Source organism: Uloborus diversus, unplaced genomic scaffold, assembly GCF_026930045.1.
Source record: "Uloborus diversus isolate 005 unplaced genomic scaffold, Udiv.v.3.1 scaffold_35, whole genome shotgun sequence".
Classification (NCBI taxonomy): Eukaryota; Metazoa; Arthropoda; class Arachnida; order Araneae; family Uloboridae; genus Uloborus; species Uloborus diversus.
Genome location: NW_026558516.1, coordinates 358,126 through 384,167, shown reverse-complemented (window position 1 = coordinate 384,167; position 26,042 = coordinate 358,126). Strand labels below are relative to the sequence as shown.

At 33.6% G+C, this 26,042-nt stretch overlaps 1 protein-coding gene across 1 annotated transcript in view; it reads right to left on the bottom strand.

Annotated features, from left to right (window-relative positions):
- Positions 1–9,504: 9,504 nt before the first annotated feature.
- Positions 9,505–26,042, bottom strand: part of LOC129233342 (CD151 antigen-like) — a 35,138-nt gene continuing 18,600 nt past the window's right edge. The window contains exons 6-7 of the mRNA XM_054867382.1: positions 23,536–23,619; positions 9,505–9,648 (exon numbers count right to left, since the gene is read on the bottom strand). Coding sequence (XP_054723357.1) covers positions 9,601–9,648; positions 23,536–23,619 — 132 coding nt within the window. The 3' untranslated portion in view covers positions 9,505–9,600. The remainder of the gene's footprint in view (positions 9,649–23,535; positions 23,620–26,042) is intronic.

The window sequence follows — 26,042 nt, the reverse complement described above, 5'->3', positions numbered from 1 at the left end:
TAGGCAGAGTTTTAATTTGGCGACATTCGAAATCTCGCCAATTTTCAGTCGTTAAATTTGTTGTTTTAAGCAGAAATAAGTGCCAAACGAAACTTGTTTCCACACTATGTACTCTTTGACCACCCATGGAAAGGTGAACATCCAATTTTCAGGTGGAAACGGATGTATCTATTAGTTCGCATGGGCGCATTGAAATGAACGAAGCACACGCATCTAGTTTTTCCTCTTCCCACTCATTCAAGTAAAATCGTCCGCGGCTAATTCTACGGCAAACGTGGTCAGACAGTAGTAACAAGTTGGCTTGCACATCAGATTTAAAGGTTTATAGCCAACAAATTTGGCTGGATTTTGAATGTCGTCAAAGGAAGAAAATAAGAGAAAAATCTCTAAGTTGAGAGTCATGATCATGAACGTGACGTTTCCAAATTGATGAAACACGTTTAAGATTCTGAACGTGACGCACAAAATAAACGTTGCCTGAAGGTCGTTTGAATTTGAGATCGAAAAATGTGACGCCACATGCATGATTCTTTTTTAATCCACGTTTGCTGTCTCTGAATTAGAGATAGAAAATTGTGACGTCATTTTCAAACTTGTACTGTCTGAGCATCGTTTACATGGAAAGGCTATAATCCGGTTTATAGGCGGAAATGGGCGTATCTAATACTTTATAGGGATGTTAGTTGGTTTGTTTCAGATGTACACTTTTGCCTCTCTATTATTTAGCCTTAGTTTCGTAAAAATGAAAATTGGCTCACAGCAACATTTTTTTAATCTAAAGTATATTCGATCTATATTCTCACGGCAAAAATGAATTCGTTTATTTATTCACAACAAAGTTTTGAGCTTACCATTTTGCTTTTACGTTCCTGAACGAAATGAAAATATTTTCTTTTCTTTTGTCGTTTCCATGGATACTATTTTTGTTTTCCCTTATTTTATTTTAGAGAATGCAATAAATGAATAAGGCACTAGTGACATTATAAAACGCGTGCATCAAAATCCCATCGTTATTTTCCCTTCTCCCCTGCTAGATTCATTCAGATGGAATCGTCTTTACTTGGAAGATTGCCAAATTACGCACAATCCATGGTCAAACAGTAAATTCATTTATTAAAATGAATGTCTCTACTGCACTGCTACCGCAAATTAGTAATTATGTTATAAATTACTTTCTATTTTTTCTACGAGGGGAAATAAGTTTCTGAAATTATAAAAAAGAGGCATATGACTTCTAATATTTTTACCATTGTGAACAGCAAAAATTGAAATTAGGCAAATAAAGATCTTGCTTCGGTTTCTTACCTTTAAATAAACGATACTTTTGAAAGTTACTTTCACTTTTTGTATTCCAAACGGTAAAAATTCTTCTTTTCTCCAAAAACTTTAAAACTTTAGCATGAAAACAACACTGACAATTCAGCGTTTGTGTACATAAAACAATACGAGATTTTAATATGAATTTTATTTATTTGCTCTGAAATTGATTTCTTACCCAGATACTGATTTTGTATAAATTGACTACACATTTTTGAGGTTTTCTTAAGCACACATATTTATGTTATTTATACAATTAGTTACAATTCCTATTGTATATTGTTTTTCTTTGAAGCATGACAGAAAAATTCTTTCCATTGATCAATGTTGTTTGCTTGTTTAGCTATGTAAGATTTGACTTGGAAAAAAATGTTAAAGGTTAAATGATGAGCACTTTTGTTATGACTAGAATTAAACTTTAGAACAGCTAAAGGAATAGCAAATGCTGCAATTTTTGAGGAAACTTTAATTTATTACACAGTACTTGACAGCAACTAAACTTCTTTTTTTCGCTTGTTGATATTCGTGCAAAAAGGTTGGGGAACTGCAGCTATAAGGTTATGGTTCCGCTATTATTAGATTTGGGGAACTATTGAGCTGTTGTAGTTAATACTTGGTTTTTTAGCGATTTAATAAAACAGGCTGACTTCAACGTAAGAACACAAAGTTGTAGCACTCGCAAACTGAGAAATAAATTTCCTACAAGTGTTTCGAAAAACTCATCACAATAGTACATTAAATATGACCTTAAAAAAGAATAAAATTATTCACCCCTAGGCTCCTTGAAATCGCTCTCTCTAATATTCTTAAAAAATAATAACTGTAACTAATAACCAAAAGATTTTTATAAAATATTATAAAAATAAATATAAGCAGACGATAAATTAAAAAATATAGCAATTGAATACATTTCGTTTTCTTATTACTATGTTTTATTTATTTTATTTTTTAACAATATTGCATTTTGAACGCAGAAGATAGTTTTCACTACTTGTATTCCAAGGTTAAAAATTCTCTGTAATGATAAAGAAATTTTTTATAGCATTGAATAACGTGTATCCAACTTCTTTTGTTAGATAATAAATATGACCTTAAAAAAGAATAAAACCCTTCACCACTAGCGCTTTGAAATCACTCTCTCTCTCTAATATTCTAAAAAATAATAACAACTCTAGCTAATTACCAAAAGATTTTTCATAAAATATTATAAAAATAAATATAAGCAGACTATAAATTAAAAAAAAAAAAATATGGAAATTGAATAATATTTCGTTCTCTTATTACTGGGTTTTATTTCTTTCTTTTTTAACAATATTGCAGTTTGAACGCACACGATATTTTTCACAACTTGTATTCCAAAGTTAAACATTCTCTGTAACGACAAAGAAGTTTCTTGTAGCGTTGAATAACGTGTATGAAACTTATTTTGCTATATTTGTGCGCTATGACGTTGTTGACTCACATTTGTTTTCCGCACAATGGTTACTAATCAGTCGATATAACCGGCCATTTTAGTTTCCAAAAAGTATACAATGCGCACGGTTTTGAGAGTTCAGCACCTCAGTTGGCCACTGGTAAAATATTACTTTCTGAAAGCAGACGATATTTTTCACTACTTGTGTATTAAAAAGTTAAAAATTCTCTGTAATGATAAAGAAGTTTCATGTGGCGTTGAATAACGTGTATGAAACTTATTTTGTCTATTTGTGCGTTATAGCGCTGTTCCCTCACATTTATTTTCCGCACAATGGTTACTTATCGGTCGATCTAACCGGCCGTTTTAGTTTTCAAAAAGTATACAACGCGCACGGTTTTGAGACTGCAGCACCATTTCAGTTGGCGCTAGAGTATTCCAATAGTTACGATAAATACTCCTTAAAAGACCTAAATAAATATTATCTACTAAATAAAAACTTTTAAAACCATTTATTAATCTTTATCTTTACTAATAATAAAGCTGAAAGTCTGTATGTCTGGATCTGTGTCTGCTACGCGCATAGCGCCTTAGACTGTTGGCCGGTTTTCATAAAATCTGGCACAAAATTAGTTCGTAGTATAGGGGTGAGCGTCTCGAAGCGATATTTCAAAAATTCAATTTTGTTCTTTTTTTATTCCAATTTTAAGAACATTTTACCGAGCAAATCACCATAACATGGACGAGCAAATTAACATAGCATGGTGGCGAGAAATTCATCATCCATTATTTGTAAATACACAGGCGAACCAAATGACCTTTTTAAATTTCTACTACGGGCAAAACCGCGCGGGTACCGCTAGTTTCAAATAAGAATGTTAATATGAGCATGTTTAAAAGAAAAGTGATTGTGCGTTGTAATATTTGTAGTAACCCCACAAAAGTATATTGAGCGACACTATTTATAATGACGCTAAAAAGATCCACCCCGTTAAGCTATAAAATTAATGGATACTATAGCTACATTGATACTTCAATAACTTAGCATATAAGTTAGATAATATATAATTAACGCTTCAAAATTTATAGCAACCTTAAATAGAGACGATCTAAAATACTATTAGAGGCTATATCTACGACACATAATTGACGTTGCAATACTTATAGTCACACCAAGAAGACACTTCGAGGTTCAAAAAGTACGTAGCTATAGAAAGAGATATTGAATTATAATAAAAAAAAGATGCAATAGCTAGTGTAAAACTGATGATGCAATATTTATAGTAACTCTAAGGAGACATTTGTGAGGTGCAAAATGTATGTAACCTTAATAAGAGACATCGAATTATAATATACTAGTGGTACCCGCACGGCTTTGCCCTAAAGAAAAATTAAAAGGTCTTTTGGTTCGCCTGTATATTTACGAATAATGGTGAATTTTCTCGCCAATTGGCTTGTACCCACGTTACGGTTCCACGTTATGATAATTTCGTACCTCGCCAATTGGCTTGTGCCCATGTTACGATTCCTCGTTATGATAATTTCGTAATTTACTCGTCCATCTTATGATAGTTTTGTTCTTAAAATTGGAATAGAAAAAGAACCACATCGAATTTTCGAAAAGTCGCTTCAAGTTGCACCCCCCCCCCATGCTACAAACTAACTTTGTGCCAAATTTCATGAAAATCGGCGGAACGGTCTAGGCGCAGTGCGCGTCACAGAGATCCTGACAGACAGAGGGACATTCAGCTTTATTATTAGTAAAGATAAACGCAATTGCTACATTGAGACTTCAATATTTATAGTTGCCACGAAATTAAACAATATATAATTAACACTAAAAAATTCATAGTAACCTTAAATAGAGACATTGAACTAAAGTACTATCAAGGTTATTTCTACGACACATAATTGACGCTGTAATATTTATAGTAACCCAAAGAAGACACTTTGAAGTACAAAATGCATGTAACTGCAAAATATATTTAGAATGTATAACTAATGATACAATTTATAGTAAACGTAAGCTAAACCTTCAGCCCGAATCTAGAACGCCTTGAATTAACTTCGCTGACGTTTTCGACTCAATCACGTGACGAACTTGATATCTGGTTGGTGAATCGGATGCGTTTTTATCCACGTGGCTGGTCGAAAACGACAGGGGAAGAAGCTCGACCTTAAAAATCGTAGTAACATTTAAATAAGATGTGGGGAAAAGCAATATTAAGAGATGCTACAGTTAAAAATTTACTTAGCGCTACAGTATAGTGATACAACGCAATTACTGACCATTAAAGCAAAGTGTGAAACAAAATGGCTGAAGGATCGGCTTGGATTATGGTACCCCATTCTGAATTTGTCATTCGTACGAATGCAGTTTGTGTGAGATGTAAATATACAATTCTTGAAGCAGTGTCATTGCTTCGCTTTGTAAATATTTGTATAAATATTTTCCATTAAATATTTTTTTTTGATTTAGTCAGTTGTCTTTTGTTTTCTTACAAAGTTACGGATGCATGAGAGTAGATAAATAAAGGGTGTTATGCTCTCTTTTGAATTACTCTGGGTACATAAACTATTTATCTGATAAGCAAACTCAAAATATCTCTTTATGGCATACAGAGATTACAGTTTCATCCTTATCTGCGATTAACAGTCTGAAATAGACATAAGATAGCTGGAAGTAGTAAACCTCTCATAGTAGCTATGATTACATTTACACTGGTAGCTGAATTTAATTTTTCTGTATGCTGTAACGTACTTTTTTTTAAACTTTTTTTTTTTTTTTGTAGTTCGGTCTTGTTTAGGTGATTAGACGTAACTCTCAGTTTACATTGCGTAGTATTATAAAATGATACTAAAAAAATTTCAAGATTTTTCCATCATCAACACTTTGTTCTTTTAATCAGAACAACATAATAGTAACGTACGTTCAATTAAAAAAACTTAGTCGAATGACAGCGTTAACTTTAACTAGAAAGCCATACGACAGCGTTATTAAGATAAAAAAAAAACGAAGTAAATTGCAATTGAAAGAGCGTAATAAAACATGTTTCTGGACGCATGAATTATTTGCCCTCGTGTCCCCGTTATTGAAGTAGAAAGTCTTAAAGTCTTCCGGTATTTTTAGAAAAGTCGCCAAATGAAGCGAGTTTCCGTGAAAAATGGAATATCTCTTTCCCGTCCTGTGCAGATGGCATGCAGCCGGTAAAGTCTCGTGGTACTTTCACGTTTTTAAACTTTTCAGATTTTTTAAACTTTCGACAGACTATTAGGCCTCTTATCTCAATAACGGAGAGGCGAGGGCAATTAATTTAGGCATCCAAAAAATTGTTTACTATGCTCTTCCGATTAATACTTACTTAGTTTTTCATTGTTTGTTATGCTACAATTAAAACTATTCATCTGCTAAGAACAATGACATGTTTGTTGCACAACAATAAAATCATTCATTGCTGAGCAACAAACATTTCATTGTTTTTACCAAAGAATCACACGCATTGCGTATCAATGAACATGTTACAAAACAAGGGATTGCTCGGTAACAAAGATTTCACTGTTTTTACCCGGGAATCTCACGAATTGTGAAACAATGAAAATGTTACACAACAATGAAATCATTCATCGTTGTGTAACAAAAATTTCAGTGGTGTTTTTAGTGGTGTTCACACAAATTGTGTAACAATGAAAATGTTGCACAGCAGTGAAATCATTCATTGTTGTGCAATATTTTCATTGTTACACAATGCGTGTGATTCCTTGGTAAGAACAATGGTATAAAATGAAAACCAAGAGATTACGGGTTACCAGAGAGAGACTGAATGACGCACAGATGGATGGATTTTATTCAACAGCGTTCAATACAAAAACAAAGAAACACGACACTTACAAAAACAATTTTACACAGAAATAAATAAAACACTATGACCTGGACTTTGAAAGCAACTACTTTTTATAGTCACTTCGAAGAGACCACAAACTCAGAGATCTAATTGCAATTTGATCTGGACTTCAAATAATACAGAAAGGATAAAATGTTTTTTTTTTATATTTTTAGTCGTCGTTGCACTTTTTAAACCAACTGTGAACAGCAAACTCCTTGTCCCCCTTTGGATTGATTCAAGAATATTTTTACACTTCAAATTGCTCACGGAAATCTGCTATCAGCAAATTGATTCTTCTGCCAAAAAATTCAAAACCCTTTAAGCGATTACAAAAAACAAAAAAATCAAGTGTTTAATTTCTATCTTGGCGACAATAGAAAAATTGCTGAAAGCGACTGGCGATACCCACAAGTGAATGGCAACCCTAGAATTTAGAAATTAAAGTTGTTGAATGTACGAAATTTTTAGGTTGCAAATGGCGATAATTAAATTAAAGTCGCCAAGAATAAGAAGTGCGCCAATGACGCACGGAAAAGTACCGAACTCGTTATGGGAAGAAATAATATTAGGTGAAAAAATTAGGAAAATAATTTTAAAGTTAATTCATTGCATTAAATTGGAATTAAAGAAAATTATTCCGTTATTCATCTTACTGAAAAATTTGTACAAATGCACATAGAGGGCTTTGGAGGCGCCAATACGGTACGCTACAAGATGCCGAATGTGCCAACTGAGCGAAACAATGCCAATTTCATTCCTACACAGATTGCAGGCATTTGCAATAGGTATTTTTTGATTTCATGAACTCAACTTGCGTATACTCAGGATCCTACAAATTGCGGGCGCCAGGTGGTCCGTGCGACTAAAAAACTACCTTGGCGACAAGGTCGGAACAAGAATCTTTGAGAAGCCAAGTTCAATTTTCCAATAAACTCTGAGAAATAATTTGGCACGATAAATGTTTTCCTAGCACTGAAGGTTTTATGACTTTGCCAAGTGTAAATGCAGCTTTATAAATCCCTGATATTTTTCTCTTTAAAACGAAGAAGTTTACCACTGTACAAGAGCAATAAAAACCAACAGTATTAAAGCATACTTTTTAAAAATGTCCTACATACGTATTTCAAGGTGACAAGAAACCACTTTTTAATTCATAAAAGGTTTTGACTTTCCAGAAACTACTCAAAATTCATTGAAAAGGTTGTTTAATAAGAAAAAACAAAATGTTTTCTGAGTTGAAAATAAGGCTTCGTGCAAGTTTAATCAAGTTCATTTTGTCATTCATTTATATGTGGTTTCATAGCAAATGCGATCGATTAAACATATATTAAGAATTTTAAAAGTCGTAACTTTCCTGAAACTAGTTTTTGTCCGTAGTTTTTACTACGACTGGACACACTAAGATTGGAATGAATAAAAACGCAGAAAATCAAGAAAACACGTTCTTTTGGTACACTGTCAAAGTGTACAAGTTTCATAAATTTGTATTTTAAAGATAGATCAAGCTGTTTCACAAAAGAGATAAGCTGATGATATAATGCTTATGATGCAATTACCTCTCACTTTACGCGTATTAACCATGGGTCTCTGGGATATAATAGGCCTGAAGTACGGATAAACCGTGACACAGTTTAGACAGATTTGTCTAAACTGTGAAATCTCAACATTGATCCGAGGCAACACCTTTTTTTAGAGGTTTAGGACTTTGAAATCTCAACAGGACTCAGAGTTGGCAATGCTCTGAAACCCGGGACGTTGAAATCTCAACAGGACTCTAATGTAACACTGTTTTGAGATTTGGGACATTTAAATCTCAACCGGACTCTAAAATAACAATGTTTTGAGATTTAGGACTTTGAAATCTCAACAGGACTCAGAGTTGGCTATGTTCTGAAACCCGGGACTTTAAAATCTCAATAGTACTCTAATGTAACACTGTTTTGAGATTTGGGTACATTTAAATCTCAACCGGACTCTAAAATAACAATGTTTTGAGATTTAGGACTTTGAAATCTCAACAGGACTCAGAGTTGGCAATGTTGTGAAACCCGGGACTTTGAAATCTCAACAGTACTCTAATGTAACACTGTTTTGAGATTTGGGTACATCTAAATCTCAACCGGACTCTAAAATAACAATGTTTTGAGATTTAGGACTTTAAAATCTCAACAGGACTGTGAGGTAACAATGTTTAGGCAAAGAAATTCTGAAGTTCAACCAGTTAGTACCAGGAGATATTGACTTTGAAATCTCAACAGGACTCAGAGGTGGTAATGTTGTGAAACCCGGGACTTTGAAATCTCAACAGTACTCTAATGTAACACTGTTTTGAGATTTGGGTACATTTAAATCTCAACCGGACTCTAAAATAACAATGTTTTGAGGTTTAGGACTTTGAAATCTCAACAGGACTGTGAGGTAACAATGTTTAGGCAAAGAAATTCTGAAGTTCAACCAGTTAGAACCAGAAGATATGGACTTTGAAATCTCAAAAGGATTCCTCTGAAACGATACCGTTTTGAGACTTGGAATTAGAAATTCCGATAAGTATTACAAGGTTGCGGCAATGCATTTTTAGATCAATCAGTTTTGACCGAAGAGATTTTCATGTCCCTCACAGGACTTTTACTACATCTCAGAGACCCATGGGTGTTTTAAAACACGCTGATGATCAACCAGGAAACGCTTTCAATACCGCATCTCAGAATTGGGCTTCAAGGAAAACGAAAATGGCGAATGCACAGAAGAATTAGATTATATCTTTTTCGGGCTACCTGAAGACACAAGCACGTCCTACGTGTCGAAGTTTTTTTGCGTCAACATATCCATCTTGATCTCGGATGACGTAATGATGACGTCACAAGTAGCCTGATGGGAAGATGTGCAAGTCTTTTCGAACCAGCAACACGGGGATGTAGTATGTCCCGAGAAATGGCATTCGGTTGGGTGGAATCATGACGAAAGATGATTAAGAACGGAACTCCATCAGTTGATCATGAGGAAAAGAGCACAGGACAGCATCATACCGACGATCTGGAACAGAGAATCACATTTTCACAGAGCAGAAGCATTTTGTATGTTGCATCAAGAAATAAATGTCTCAAGTTGTTGAGTAAAAAAACGAAACATTTATAAATAATCAAAATAATAGTTCTATTTGTGATCATTGGACAGCTTAATTTTTCAGCTTTTTCCTTGCTCGTTTTGACAATGTGAAATCAATAAATTAAATTGTATGTAGACAAATGAAATGTTCTGGTATACGATCTGTTAGATTAAATGAATTATCAAATGGTACACAGACAAAGTGTGGTAGTTGGCAAAACCTGTTGATCTAAATCTACTGTTAAAGTGGATGCAGATAAAAGTATTAACTGATTTTATTTGTTAGACTTAGACAAAATGAACTAACTTGCAGTCTCTTTCTTACTGAACTATCAAGTTGCAAATGAAAAAAACTCGGCCGATCTTATTGGAATGTCAAATCGCATATGAAAAAGTCGGACTAAGCAATATTTAATTGTTTGATTAATTAGATGTGGGCATATTAGGTTTATTAGTGCTACATACCAATCTGACATTTTATTGGACAATTTGTTAAATCTGCTTTTGCAGGAAAGTACGTAGGGTAAGGCCACCAGTAACAGGCAGTCATAAGATTAAATACTGTTTAAGGCTTTCACGGCCGGCTTCAATATGGGGAGATAACATTTCCGGGTTTATTGTCCGTGGTCTAATTGGAGTAGAAATTCCAGACGTTTCGGCTTGCTTTGCTGCAGCCATCATCAGTGGTTTGAGTTTGGTGAGACTGATTCCTGGCTTCGGTGGCTCTTGTATTTAAGCAAACTGCTGCTGCGCTGCTGATTTTGATTGGGAGGCGTTCTCAAGCCGCTGGTGGAATAAGGTTCCTGATTGGATGAGATTCAAGCCGCTGGGTGATCCTGGCACCTGATTGGGAGGCGTTCTCAAGCCGCTGTGGAATAAGGTTTCTGATTGGATGGGACCATAGTATGTTTTAGGCTGTTGTGGCGAGCGGAGCTAAGGGCAGGGTGCCATGTTTTTGGTAAATTGAAATTCTCCTCTTTTCTGTTGAAATTAAAGGGGTGTTTGAAAATTTCTATAGCTTCGCGATGAAGACGGGCAAAGTAATGAGATGTTGTAGCCAAGATTTCTGTGTCTTTAAATTTGATGTTGTGGACTCCTTCTTGTTGGCTGTGTTAGGCTACGGCTGACTTATCATAGTTTCCTAAACGGCAATGACGAACATGCTCAGAAAGGCGTGTCTTGATGCTGCGCTTCGTAGTACCGACATAAACTGATCCACAGTCATAAGATTGGATTTAAATGATAAGCCTTTTAGGCGGGTAAAACGGATGTTGCTGTTTCCCATGACTACGGCGCAGACATCTAGTGTTATCAGAGTGAATTTCATGAGCCAGTTGGTAGTTACAAGACAGTGGTGGAAGGTGATGAACAGCCACCAACGTGGCCTACCGGTGTTTCATGTTCATTTGAATTTAATCAGTTCTAAAAAAAAAGGGAACTTTTGCAAATTTCGAAGAGAGAAAGGAAATTCTGTCTTTTTTATCATCCTTTCATTATCCTCTCTGTTACTGATCCTTTTAGACTGTCTGGTCCTGGGTATCATCAGATTTTCGGTGTCTGTTACTGGGGGTCCGACCTTTTTTTTTTTGAAATGAGCAAGAAAAAATAGAATGAGCTCACTCAGAGGATCCAGAAGCAGCCAAACCTTAGATGAGATGTAGTTGCAAGAGAGAACAATAATTCCAAAAGTCTAAATACATTAATAGGCTCAGAAAATTGAGTTAACCTGAGAGCGATGTCTTAAGCTTACCTGTGACTGGTGCCGTTACCCTACTGAATATTAATTCAGGAAAGTAGGGCTACATGAGGCTATGCGAGCAACAAGGGCGAACTCGGAAATCATAGTCATGGCAGGTTTACTCGCACTGCTTCGTATAGTTCAAATACAGGGTGTTCCAAAGTGACATTCGAAAAATCAATAAAAACTAAATGGACAGCGCTAGAAAATTGTTGCGTTACCCAGGTCAAAATTCATGCTATTACTAGCAACAGAAATATGCTAGTTTTTGCTATTTTTTGCTTTGTCTGCTAGTTATTCATGCTATGATATGCTTTTTTATGCTAGCAAGCATCACATGCTATTCAGCTAGCATACTCAGTAATACCATGGCAAGCTATCTACAAGCATCATATGCTTATTTGCTGTTCAAGCTTGTTCAAAAGCATGTAGTGCTACGTAGCTTAATAAGCTATTTTAAGCTTTTTTATGCTAGCAAGCATCACATGCTATTCAGCTAGCATACATAGTAATAGCATAGCAAGCTATCTACAGGCATCATATGCTTATTTGCTGTTCGAGCTTGTTCAAAAGCATGCAGTGCTACGTAGCTTAACAAGCTATTTTAAGCTTAATAAGCTATTTTAAGCTTTTTTATGCTAGCAAGCATCACATGCTATTCAGCTAGCATACACAGAAATAGCATAGCAAGCTGTCTACAGGCATCATATGCTTATTTGCTGTTCGAGCTTGTTCAAAAGCATGCAGTGCTACGTAGCTTAACAAGCTATTTTAAGCTTAATAAGCTATTTTAAGCTTTTTTATGCTAGCAAGCATCACATGCTATTCAGCTAGCATACACAGAAATAGCATAGCAAGCTGTCTACAGGCATCATATGCTTATTTGCTGTTCGAGCTTGTTCAAAAGCATGTAGTGCTACGTAGCTTAATAAGCTTTTATGCTACACATACACACACTCATGCCTGCACACAGACACAAACACATATGCCTACATACACACACGCACGTACACACACAGTACTGCATTCGCAACACGCACACATTTGCATACACACATACACACGCACCCACACACATGCGCCTACACAAACACACACGCGCATTCATACACACACACGCTCGTGATTGCGGAAAACATAATTTGAATTCAAGATGCCAAAAATTCAAATTAATTATTTTTTTTTTGGCCCTTCCTGAGCGACTTTTTTTTTTTTGCGTGTCATTCAGGGGTCAACTGCCCCACACCCCCTTAATTAATGTATCTACAAGTAATTTAGCGTATTTTTTTCTATTTGTGGTGTAATTTTCATCAAGTAGCATACTTTTTGCAACCACCACCCTGAAAAATTTGAAATGACCTCCTATCAGGCAGATGCCCCAGTTTCTTTCTCGACCCCAATGTAATACTATTGCATAGTTTATGAAGGCAATGGACAGTTCCCAGTCCTCTGATATTTGTTAAGTATTAAAACTTTAATAATGAACAGAATTGCATAGAAAAACAAAAATGCATTTAAATGAGCGTCCCAATTGTAGGGACTCTAGTGCTAATAATTTTTACGAGAAAAATTTAAAAAAAATGAATATAACTCATGGAAAGTGAACTGTCAAAGTTTTTTTTTCATTGGTTTGTTATTTTCACACATTTATAGAACAGCGTTTCAACGTATACAAGCAGAGATTTTTTTAATGAAATTACGCAAGCGCAAAAAATGTGTACCTTTCATGGCGGGAAATTTGGAAAAGCAAACTGTGATTGGCAACGGCAACATTCCGAGCCGCACCACACCAACCAGCATGTTCATTTTGTGCACAGGAGGAAATTTGCGCTGAGATAAGTATTCTTTTAATCCTGTTTTTGAAATTTAACTTAATATTGTAATACTTATTTGTGCTTGTAATTGTTTTTTATGCAAACTCAAGTGTCTTATCAAACTATTTTACGTTGTAAGCAAAGCATTGTAGCAAAAATGTTTGTTTCCTTGAGTTCGGACAATCTAAAGAGTTGTTTTGTTTCATCTTGTAGTACGGCGCTACTTTACTGAAAAGTGTCGATGCTATTTTTTTTTTAAATCATATTTTGGATCAGAAAGTTATTGTAATCCATAACGTAGTTATCTAAGCTGCCTTTACTTGACTTGTAAAAATATAGGCATTTGAGTTCTATATTGGATATTCAATCACGTTGCTAGAAATTTCTTCTTTAGTTTTTCGTTTTTAAATTCATTAAAAATCTTGATTTTATTTTATGATTAAAACAAATTAAAGTAAGATTAAGATGCATCTGTTCATCAGCAGCATCAGTACAACTTTATAACAAGTATAAGGTTGGACTGTTAAAAAAGTTTTAGATTCGCTTTAGTTAGAAACTTCTATATATGTTTACTTCATGTATAAGAATTTACCATTAGCTTTGAAATTTAACTTCTGAACATATTTTTGCTTCGTCGTTGACCAAAAATCAACAGCTTAAAATTGAAATTTATCCAGGACAGAATTACATTTTGTCAAGACGCTTCTTAGTTAGGATTCACTGAATAGTTGGTTAATCTTTCAATATACTGCATATTTGGCAGAAAAACGGAATATTTGGTTTGACCGAATACTTGAATAATTCAGTGACGCAATGCGTAGCAAATTTATTTTCGACACTTAGTAAACATATTTTTTCGTATAATGAATGAAAGTTTTAACATAGTTAAAAATTAGTTTGAGTTGTTGCCGTCTAATACTGTCAAACCTGGTTTATAAGAAAGCACTTAAAACCGGTTTCTGCTTGGACAAACTGCATTTGAGATCCCTGATCCCCGTCCTACTGTTGATGATTTTCCAAATAAGATGATCTGCTTTAAACAATTTGGTTTTAAAGGTCCCTCTGATATTGTTTTAACGAGTTGCAAATGTGCTATCATATTCAAAACAATTTTAACGTAAGAGAAAACACTCAGGTGGTAATTTCATATTTTATTATTTTCAATTTTTCGTAATTTTCATGTCATGTCTATATCTCAGAGTCAGAACAAGGTAACTCACAATATCGTGAGGAGACAGCTTGTCAAAGATAGAATGCACTCTCATTTAACGCTGGTAAGTAATTACAAAGTTTTTTTTAGAATTATATTCACATGACTCGATGCAGAATAAGATTCTACATGACAGTACACTAATAAACTGAAAATCACAGTTTTTGGACTTATTTCAGCATTATAGCTCTGAGCTACAGATATTTTAATTAATCTTACTTTTTCAAATTCAATTAAGTATGAAACAGTAAGCAGAAAAGAAAAAAAAAACTTGGATAATATGGAATATACATAATTATGTACAGTCGGCTAGCAACTTTGTTCTGTATTTGTATGTAAGGTAATTGCAAGATCTTTTATTTATAATGTAACATACTACCATGATTATATTAGCTACATCAAATATTATTCGAAAAGAATTGCAGATAAATATAAACCATTAGTCCTTTACTAGAACAGTTTTTTTTATCTTACTAATATTATATATGCGAAAGTTTGTCTGTATGGATGTATGGATGTTTGTTACTCTTTCACGCAAAAACTACTGAACGGATTTTGATGAAACTTTACAATAATATAGCTTATGCATCAGAATAACACATAGGGTAGTTTTCGTCCCGTTATGGGGGGCAAAACCCCCTTAGGGGGGCAATAAAACACAATTTTTGTATAAATTCTCTAATATTGGGATGAAAAAATACTTGCACATATTTACATTATATGTCCATCGAAAGCTCTGATTTTTCTGCTGAAGATGGCACCTGTTCGAAATTTCTAAGTAGAATAAAAAACGAGTTGTGAGCTTTTTAGATCCATGTTCGAAGGCTTTCCTCAACTCAATACAGTATTTAGTGTATCATCTCAACTCCCTGTCGATAGCGACAATTGTTGTATTGTTGACTTTCTTTGCTTTTCGTGATTGTTCAAGGCTTTTCTCAAGTCAAATCTTGAAGTAAGATTTTTGCACAATATTGGCAAATAATACATGATTTGGCTGATGATTTTCCATTTAAACGGAACTTTAATGTAATTAATGGTTTTTATTATTATTTATGCTGATTGAACACTTACTCATTATCCAAACAACCAGCAGATCGCCAAAATTTTTGCTGAAAGATTTCCGTAGCTGATGCATTTGGCAGTTTTTTCAACGTTGCTGTTTTTGAAGCCGAAGACTACGTCATAATGTTTCTCAGCTTTCACCATGTAAACAAAATATCGCCAATCAAAGAATTTTCAAAAGACTTTTTTTACTGTGTTAAATAATCCAGCAACTAAATTAAGCAAATCCATAAACAGCACAAAAACTTCCATTAATTTTCCTTTTTGCACAATTTCAAACAATCACCAAATTTTATGACTTATTTCATGGTAACATTTCGGATGAAACTGTTTAGCGCCATTTTATGGTGACCAAAAATATCTCAGCATCTGGCGACGATATCTCTGTAACGAAAATTAATATCATATCGTTTTACAAAGTAAGGAAAGAATGGGGGAGCATCATCGAAGGTACCCCGAAACGACTTTCGCAAATTCGGTAAAATCGCACCAAGAGCCACAATGATTGAAATTTCCCGAAATTACTAAAGCAAGTATAAGGGGATTACGAGCGCAGCTACTTTTTTTTAATCACTTCGTACTTCATTAGCCATACAGAGAAGGTTTTAGGCTCCATGTTAAAAAAAAAAGTATCAACAGATTAATCTTTTTAAACATGAGAAGATTAATTTCATGTTTTTTAAATTTGTATATGCTTAAATATAGTGCTTTCGTTTCTAAATCAATACTACTTTGTTCTTTATACTTATTGCTATTTTAGTTTTATGGGTAAGGAAGAAACTCGATTTTTAATCACGTCAAAAAGATGTGTTTTAAATTCTTACACTTAAAACAGAAAACAAAAGCAAGTAACGATTTTTTCTAATAATTATTACTGACCCAGGCAACGCTGGGTATTTTTGCTAGTAATTTATAATTTCACTAACTATAGATGCATTTAGGATGTTAAATGAAAATTAATTCTTATTTCATAAAAAAGGAAAAATAGATTAACCTTCCTTACATTAAATTGGTATAAAATACAAATGTTGAAATCACAAAATAAATAATATTAGGTATTGGGTAAAATACAGTATTCGGTGCACCTATCCTTTTTAGTACGGATAAACTGAGATTTGGCACTTGCACATTATAGTGAATCATAAGGAAAGGGGTAAGGAAAATAAAAATTTGTATTGTTGATATTTAGATATGAAAAATGCATTGACTATTTAAAATATGTAAGTACTGTACACAAGTAAAATACTGTATTAAAATTGAAAATTTTAATACAGTATTTTATATTTAATAATTTCGGTCAACCAGTTTTCTTCCAAAATGGAATGTTTCAATGACTTAATGGTTTGAGTTTTATAATTTACGAAACATGTTAAGATTTTTTTTCTTAGTAACTACTTACTTTAAAGATTACATTTTCACTTTTAAAGGGTAATTATTTCCTAAATTTTCCTTAGCAATTCTTGACAGTTTTCGTACGTAATTTTTTAAAAAGACTAGCTAGGCTTTGTGTTGAATTTTAAAAACAATGAATATTCTAAAATAACACACAAGTTGTTAAAAAATATATTTAGTAAGATCTTTTAATTTAGGAAATAAAACTTTCAAGAAAATATAATTACACGGAATTAGTATTAATGCTCTACTCAAACTATACATTGTATTATTTATCTTTTAAATAGTAATGAACAAAGTTTTAATGCACAAAATCATCAGGTTACTGCATACACGTGTTTCGGAGTTACAGGAACTCTTTTTCAATGTAAAGTGGTGAGCTTTTGTATGTGAAGACCCAAAACACGGGTATGCAGTTGTCTGCTATTTTTGTGCATTAAAACGTTGTTCATTATTATTTACTTCCCTGCACAAAGGTATTTATTTCTTATTTATCTTTTAGTTTAAAGCAACTTTTTTTTTGCAGCCTTTAAGAACAAAATAAGATGCCTTCTTTGCACTAAGATTTTCAAGTAGGAGAGTGGAATTGCAAGTCCTTTCTCATCACAGGTAAGTGATATTAGTTTTGAAAATATCAGTAGGGGAATGTGGGACAAAGTAAAATTGTGAAATATTTACCCTGTTTTTGTACAATATATCTAGTAATATTTTAAAATACATTTAGGCTTCTCGAGTCAGCAAAAGTTATCTCTGAAGGTCAAAGCGTAAGCTAATAAATACAAGCAGTTTTGAGAAATTGGTACTCATTTGGTAATATTTTGTTGTATAGTCAACCTTCGTTTATCGTGGTCAATTCGCTCCAGACTTTACTGCAATAACTGAATTTCCGCGAAGTAGGATTGATTTATAAACCAAATGTTTTTTTTTCCTAATTAGAGCGCATAAAACCAACTTACGACAATTTAAATAGGTTTTAACATAGTTAGAGCCCCCTAAATATTAAACAGCTCTCTTAATCCCCATCACATTTTCATTACTTTGTTAAAACTAAGCTACACGCACAATATGCAGTTCTTAAACATTACTACTAATCTGAAAACAGCTCAACTTGTTCGATGATGAATATGTGCCCCCGTTCTTTCTCTTTATTTATCCTCATTAAAGGTATTATATATACAACTTAAAAAGCTAGTACATTGTGAACACCATATAGAAATGTATGTATTTATCCCCTAACAATACAATGATTTATACTTTCCAGTTAGTGTTGAACGGTTAAAATGAGATAGCGATTCCCTACACTTTCTTCGGCGATTTTGTACCTTCACTCCCTTAACTAGTCCAACTACAGCCCCTCAGAAGAGCTTATCTTACTAAAAGGACATACTTTGTTATTCTTTAGTGGGAAAAAATTTACAGGGCATAAAAAAGGATTATTACTATATTTGGAAAAAAAAAAAAACAGAAAAAATCGCAATGTAGTGAAGCCCCGAAAGTCGAAGCGCAAAGTGCTAACTCAAAAATTATTTTTGTAATTTTAAAATTAAATAGTTTTTATTATTAACATTTTTAGTTCTACTTGAGGCCTATCAGTGCAGTTTTTACTCAATTATTACTAAGCTTTGTTTTATTTTAAATGTTTTTTCCAATTAATCATGTGCATGCGAGGTAAAGTAGAATAGTTTATTCCGTGTACTTATTCATTTTCTTTTATCACTTGTATATTAATTTACAAATAAATTCATATGCATTCCTTTGCATAAAAATTCACTACTTTATTCATTCATTTACCTATTGACTTATTAAATCACTATTTTATTTGCTCGTTTATTGTTTCGCATGTATTAATCAATCAACTTATTTATACAACTTATACTTTAACCCCGCCTCCCTCTGCCGCACCACCGTCAACCAGCCGCCTCACGGTGCTGCTCCTATAGCGAAAACCGTCTCCAGGTTGCGTCCATATCCTACACACACACGCCTACACACACTCATGCCTGCACACAGGCACAAACACATATGCCTATATACACATACACGAACGCCTACACACACACACATTCGGGTACACACACAGCACTGCATACATACACACCCACCCACACACATGAGCCTACACAAACTGATATGGGATCTGATATGGAGTCAGAGCCTGAACTCATTCTTTGGGCGTCTTACCCTTGGAAAGGATAAGATTTGAAAACTTTCTGTTGGTTGGTGTCGACATGTGCGTGATGTACACGTGATGTGTGAAGGGTTAAACCCCACACAGATATTTTGCGAAACTGATTGATCGTCACTGCATTTTATATAAGTATTACAAGTGTTGTGATACTTAGTATTATTGTATTTTCTTTAAAATCTTTTCAATTATACTTTAAGAATATAATATTTGCCATTATACTTTTTTTAAATTTACTTCAAGATATCATGTTAGGTATTCAACTTCTCTTAATAGCCAACTTGATGTAATAATATATTTTAATACTAGTTGAAATTTGTATGTTTCCCACCAGTACAGTTTTAGTTCCAATATCTTTTGTGACATTTTTCTTCATTTGTATAATATTTTTCCAACTTGCATGTCTGTCTGGAGGGGCACATTTAAATGGTAGTTTATGTACAGTTAAGGACTTATGACCAAATCCAATCCTCCACATTAATTCTGCCTCCTTTGGTGCATACCAGGTGAGTCAACTCTCTTGGGCAAAACTTTAAGGCAGGTCAGATGGGAGGGTAAAGAGTAAGAATCTTATTCAACATATGGTCGCAAGTGCAATGCTGACGCGCTACATGCACACGGAGCTAGAGACTGATGGATGCAAAAGGAGTCTCAAGTTTATTACACAAAGACAATTTTACATAACAGTTTAGATTTTAAAAAAAGGTTTAAAGCCAGGCCGTGATCTATAAATTTTGAGGCCCCCTGCAAAAAATCAGCAGGGCCCCTAACTGCCTACTGGTTTTCTGTGCCATTAGGGGCTGCTGGCACTTTTAGTGCCCCTCCACCCTTGTGGGATCTGCAAGTAGTTAGAAGTTACGACCTGTAGTATCTAATATGTGCTGTCCCAACAAAAGAGCAGCAATAATAAAAGTTTATTCAAAATGGCTTGTTAGTGCGATATTAAGTGCTTTGTTATTGCCACACATGTATTACAGCTACAGGCTATAAATTTCAGCCAACTACTTTAAACCTTTCTTGAAAGCTAAAGTGTTGTGTAAAATCTTCTTTATGTAATGTGTGTGTGTGTGAATTTTACCGGTTTTGCTTCCATCAGTTTTTCCAGCTTTGTGTGGATACAGCTCATCAGCCTTGTGCGACCATAGCTTCCTACCCGATTCATGCTTTTTATCCTCCCCTCTGTACCCCTTAAAGTTTTGCTCGAGAGTTTCGACTCACCCTGCATGTATAAATTTTTGGGAGTTTAAACTCAAATAAGGTGTGGGTTTATTTAATAACCTCGCAGTCGTGTTATAACCATATTATGATAATGTCCTCATGAAAATCGTTCATTTTATAGCATCTCTGTAATATTATATTGGGTTTAGTATTTACTTTGTGTGAAATTTCAAAGATATTTTACATCCACATTCAAAGCATATTAATACATATATTTTTGTACCTAAAAGTAGATAAAAGGCTTAAGTGATCCTAAAAGAAACCTTTAAATTTAAGTCATGAAATTTTTGGTATGAAACATTGTATGCAGGGTCTATACACTATTCAATTTTCGGGCCCCTTCCAAAATTTAATTATGTATCTGCCCCCTGCTGACATATCCAGGGCATGTAAAATTTTCGGTCTGGCATGAATCTTTGTAGTTTTTGATCAAAAATTTCTTCTAAAACTTGATTATTCCATATTTTATTGAAAAGTTACTGTAGCCCAAAATCAATTGCAAATGGTACCGCTAAAATCATATTTGGACAAATAAAAATCATTAGTCATCATGTAAAGCTGTTGAATTACTTTTTTGCCTGATTAATGCTATACGACACATTCAAATGTTTTTATTCATATACAAAAGTAAAAACTGGGTATGTACAAATTTCATTCCAGCATGTATAAACATGCCTGGCTGGGCATGTAAAATTGTAAATACTTTTCCAGCCCTGCATTTCAAGTTCTTGGTGTTCTGAGAAAATACGCTAGTTGTCTTAGAGTGATTTTCTACCATTTTAGGCTCTTATGTCTATTTTGTGTGTACATTTTTGTTCAAAGGTAGTGTACTGAAAAGCACTTGATTTTGAAGGTTGTAGATTTCACAAAAAGAAGATATTGTAATTTTGCATATTTCATTTGAACAGAACCAAAAGTTGATCATATACAAACAGTTGAAATACGTCCAAAACTTAAATCTTTGGATTATGACAGGCAAGCAAAAATTAATGCCTTGCAGAAAATTCTAAGTTCTCGATAAGACGTGAAGTTAATGCACATTTTGTTTATGGGCTATAAATATTGTCCCATGTAGGTACTACTGCTGTAACTTCTTTTAAGTTGCACTATATATGATGTGGGTGCAAAATATGTCTCACTGCAGTGTAATGTTCTGCATTACTTTGAGGCGTTTCAAAGTGCTACTTTAGAAATCATTTATTGCTTTATTTTATTTGTTCATTCATTTTTTTTTTTTTTTTTTTTTTTTTTTTTTTTTTTTTTTTTTAGAGCAAATGAGAAAATATCTACTGAAAAGAGGGAAGGACTCCTCTGGAACTGAGACCGAGAGGAAGAGAAGGAACAAATATTTATCCAATAAAATTCAGAATCTGCGTTACAATAAAGTTTAATTGAATAAATTTGATTTTAAGTGTTCTTTGTACTTTTATTTTCCTATTGATTGCATGCCATTTTTATTTAGCACTGGAGAGGTTAGTAATTTGTTATATAAGTCTGAAATGAATTTTATAATAACCTCGGTGAAAGACACTTGTTTAAATGCTATAAAAGTGAAAAATTAAACCAAGGGTGGGTGGTAAGAAGGTAGCTGGAGTAGCAGAAATTAAAGCAAAGAAAGGTGGAAATCATGCTAGAAAAGCAATAGATTGTGAAAATCATGCTAAAATAGCAAATAATAAAAGCAACTGATGTTAGAGATCTGAAATAAAAAGCAAAGTGTGCTAGAAAAGCAATAAAATCAAAGCAACATCTGCTAGAAATAGCAAAATATAAAAGCAACAGATGGTAGAAACCATGGTAGACTAGCAACAAATAAAAGCAGTGTGTGCTAGAAATCTTGCTATAAAAGCAGCATGTGCTAGAAATCTTGCTTTGCAAGCAGGAGAAAAAAGCAACGTATGCTAGAAATCTTGCTAGTCTAGCTTAAAAATAAAGCAACAGATGCTAGAAATCTTGCTAGAAAAGCAAGAAGTAAAAGCAACGTGTGCTAAAAGTCTTGCTATAAAAGCAAAAAATAAAAGCAACGTATGCTAGAAATCTTGCTACAAAAGCAAAAATTAAAAGCAACAGATGCTAGAAATCTTGCTACAAAAGCAAAAATAAAAAGCAACAGATGCTAGAAATCTTGCTAGTCTAGCTTAAAAATAAAGCAACAGATGCTAGAAATCTTGCTAGAAAAGCAAGAAGTAAAAGCAACGTGTGCTAAAAGTCTTGCTATAAAAGCAAAAAATAAAAGCAACGTATGCTAGAAATCTTGCTACAAAAGCAAAAATTAAAAGCAACAGATGCTAGAAATCTTGCTACAAAAGCAAAAATAAAAAGCAACAGATGCTAGAAATCTTGCTACAAAAGCAAAAATTAAAAGCAACAGATGCTAGAAATCTTGCTACAAAAGCAAAAATAAAAAGCAACAGATGCTAGAAATCTTGCTATAAAAGCAAAAAATAAAAACCAACAGATGCTAGAAATCTTGCTATAAAAGCAAAAAATAAAAACCAACAGATGCTAGAAATCTTGCTAGAAAAGCAAACAATAAAAGCAACACAAGCTAGAATTGGTATGCTTTAAAGCATGAAAAGTGTTCCAAAACACTGCATGGCATGCTAGTAAGTTTGCTAGAAAAAGCAAAGATTTTTGCTAGTTTATGCTAGTTTTTCTTGCTAGAAATTAGCATGTGATGCTATAAAGCAAACGATTTCTAGCATGAATTTTGACCTGGGTATGCTTGGGACAGCAACAAATTTAATTTTCAGACAGACAGTCTTTCAAAATTAGTTACAATGTTCCTCAACAGATGGCGCTGCAGGTATTTAGAGGTGGCTGCAGGTGTGTATATCTGAAAATTTACTGTTTTTCCAAGCATATAGCAAGTAAACAGTGTATTTCTGTCGCTGCACGTTTAGGTTTTATTGATTTTTCAAATATACTGGTCCTTTTGGCCATCTTACATACTCCGTTTTCTTTTATACCTTTTAAGATACTTGCAGCGTCATCTGTTGAGGAACATTGTAACTAATTTTGAAAGTTTGTCTGCCTAAAAGTTTACTGTTGTCCCAAGCATAATGCAACAAACGGTATATTTCTATCGCTATCTGTTTAGTTTTTATTGGGTTTTCAAATGTATCAGTCATTTTTGGAAGACCCTTCAAATATCTTGCAGAAGCAACGGCACAGCGTTTGGAGAATCGACACTTACCAGGAGGCAGGCGATTCCGATGCCGATGCCGCCAAGGATGAGGGCGTGGTTCTTCACAAAGTCCTTCATCTCCATGTAGCAGTCCTGAAGAAAGAACAGAAAAAGTTACCGTTTGCTTCCATTTTATTCTGTTACTGGCAAAAATACCCTGCGTTGACTGGGTCAGTAATAATTGTGAGAAACAATCGCTATTTTCTTTCGTTTGCTGTTTCAACTGAAAGAACTCAAAACACACCGCGTGATTAACAATCGAGCTTCTTCCCTACCCATAAAAGTAAAACAGCAATAAGTATAAAGAACGAACGAGTATTCATTTAGAAACAAAAGCACGAATTGAAGCATATAAAAATTTGAAGAATTTCCAAAATATGAACTAACAAAAACAAAGATCACGAAAAAACACCGTGCGCTTTATTTACTTTATTAACTATATATTTAATTTTATAGTCCAGCAGCAAATCCAAACTGAAACTCGTGAAAGCACGCAATGAAAACAAGTGCTGACTCAAGTGCTGAAACAAGTGCGAAGTAACACTCATCAAGGGGATTAGTAGAAGTTTTGTTCCTCGCATGAATTCACTGAAGATAATTTTAAAGTCTTATACTTTCTTGCTAATGTATCGTCATGAGATTGAATTTGAAGCTATGTCACTTATTTTTAAGTACGAAGTGCAACTTCTCGACGCATGCTCGCGGAAGGAATACACAAACTGAAATTAAAAACCAAATAACTGCCGAGAGGACGCCATGTAAATTCGTTGCGTCGCATAACTTGTGTAGGTAATTTACTTTTTTCATGGATACTTTTCTTCTTTCTACCAAATGGGTAATTTTTGTAGGCAGAATTTTATTCTGTCATAAAAATCACCTTTTTGGTGACCAAAGCCTGCAAAAGACCACCACCGACGAATAGGTAAGTCGCTTTGCAACTCTATTACTTCAAAGTGATTTAGTTCATATAAATCTCGTTAGAAAAAACTATTTTCCTCAGTATCATTTTTTCGTTGTGAACTATTGCAATTTGAAAATATTTCACATTGCATAGAACACATATTTAAAGTGCAAGTGTGTCTAGTTTTATTCTGTAAAATTTATGAATTGAAGATCATAAAAAACTTTAAATAAGTGTTACTGTGTACTTTGTTTTTATGTGTCAATCTCAGTTAATATTTGGCTGAACATTTATGTATCAAGCATTATGAATTAAATGTTATAATATGCAAATTGTCAGGTTTGATAGTTCGTCTTTAAGGTTGCATGTTTTCATTCTCTTGTAAACAGTGTAGCTAGATTGTATGAAGTAAAAAAAAAAAACTATATCTTGTAATTAGGAACATAGTGCTTCAGTATTATCTAAATGACGATATCTCTTTAAATATTTGCATTAGCGAAATGCTTTAAATTATTTAAATGTGTATTAATTTCTTTAAAAAATAGATTCATATATGTATTTAAAAGTGTCTTCATTTTTTTTCGTTTTACGAGCCTGAATTTTATCAAAAAAAAAAAAAAAAGACTTAATAAAATAAATAATTTTGTATCTTTACACCATATTAAAGTATTTGACTTATAATTTATATGATACTTTGATTTATAATGTATATGATACTTTGCTTTATAATTTATATTATACATGAAATATTATTTATCTCAGCATAGCTTCATTAGTACGATTTATTTTAGTTGCAATGTACCTGCCCTTAAGGGAAAGAAGCTGCAAATATAACAAACAAGAATTATTTCTCAATAATATATTTTTGTATATATATGAAATACACAAGCAATGAATAGCAATGAGAAAAAGAAAATTAAAAGTAGCAATTATTAGAATAAAGTTGAAAGGTTGAATTCGGAGCTCATCAGGCGTGGAAGATTCGATAAATATGGTAAAAAGACCAAAAGATATTAAACTACTTACTAAATAGAGAGTGTTTAAGCTCTAATATATGCATTACATTGGGCCAAACGCACCATATGCTAAACTATATGCAATAAACAAGAGCTTAAACCTAAAATTAAAAATAGGGGTTTTTTACCTCGGCTAAATTAAGAAACAAGTCCCTATAATTTGTCTTCTTCAGGACAGTACCTACTGCATGCATACTAGTTTAATGTAAGACAGTCAGGAGGAATGAGTCAATGGCAAAAATGGAACAGCTGCATTTACATGCCAAAATAAAAAGTAATATTATTTCATATCATTGTTTTAAAAGTGATCATTTTTAAAAAAATATGTTATTAATATACAATGTACATATGGGGAGAAGACGAGGGGCGTTCACCACGCAGACTGTGCCATTGACATTTTCAGGGGGTTGCTTTTTTAAGGGGGGAGGCGCTTTATAGCATTTTATGGGTGCACCATCACTCTTTTGGTGGGGGGGGGGGATTCTCGTATATATGAAATGGAATAATCATGTAATAGAGTTCAATGTTTTAATAAATAAAATATATATTGCATTTTGCGCACACTGTAAAAATAAAATCAGTAACCTATTTTGAATAAG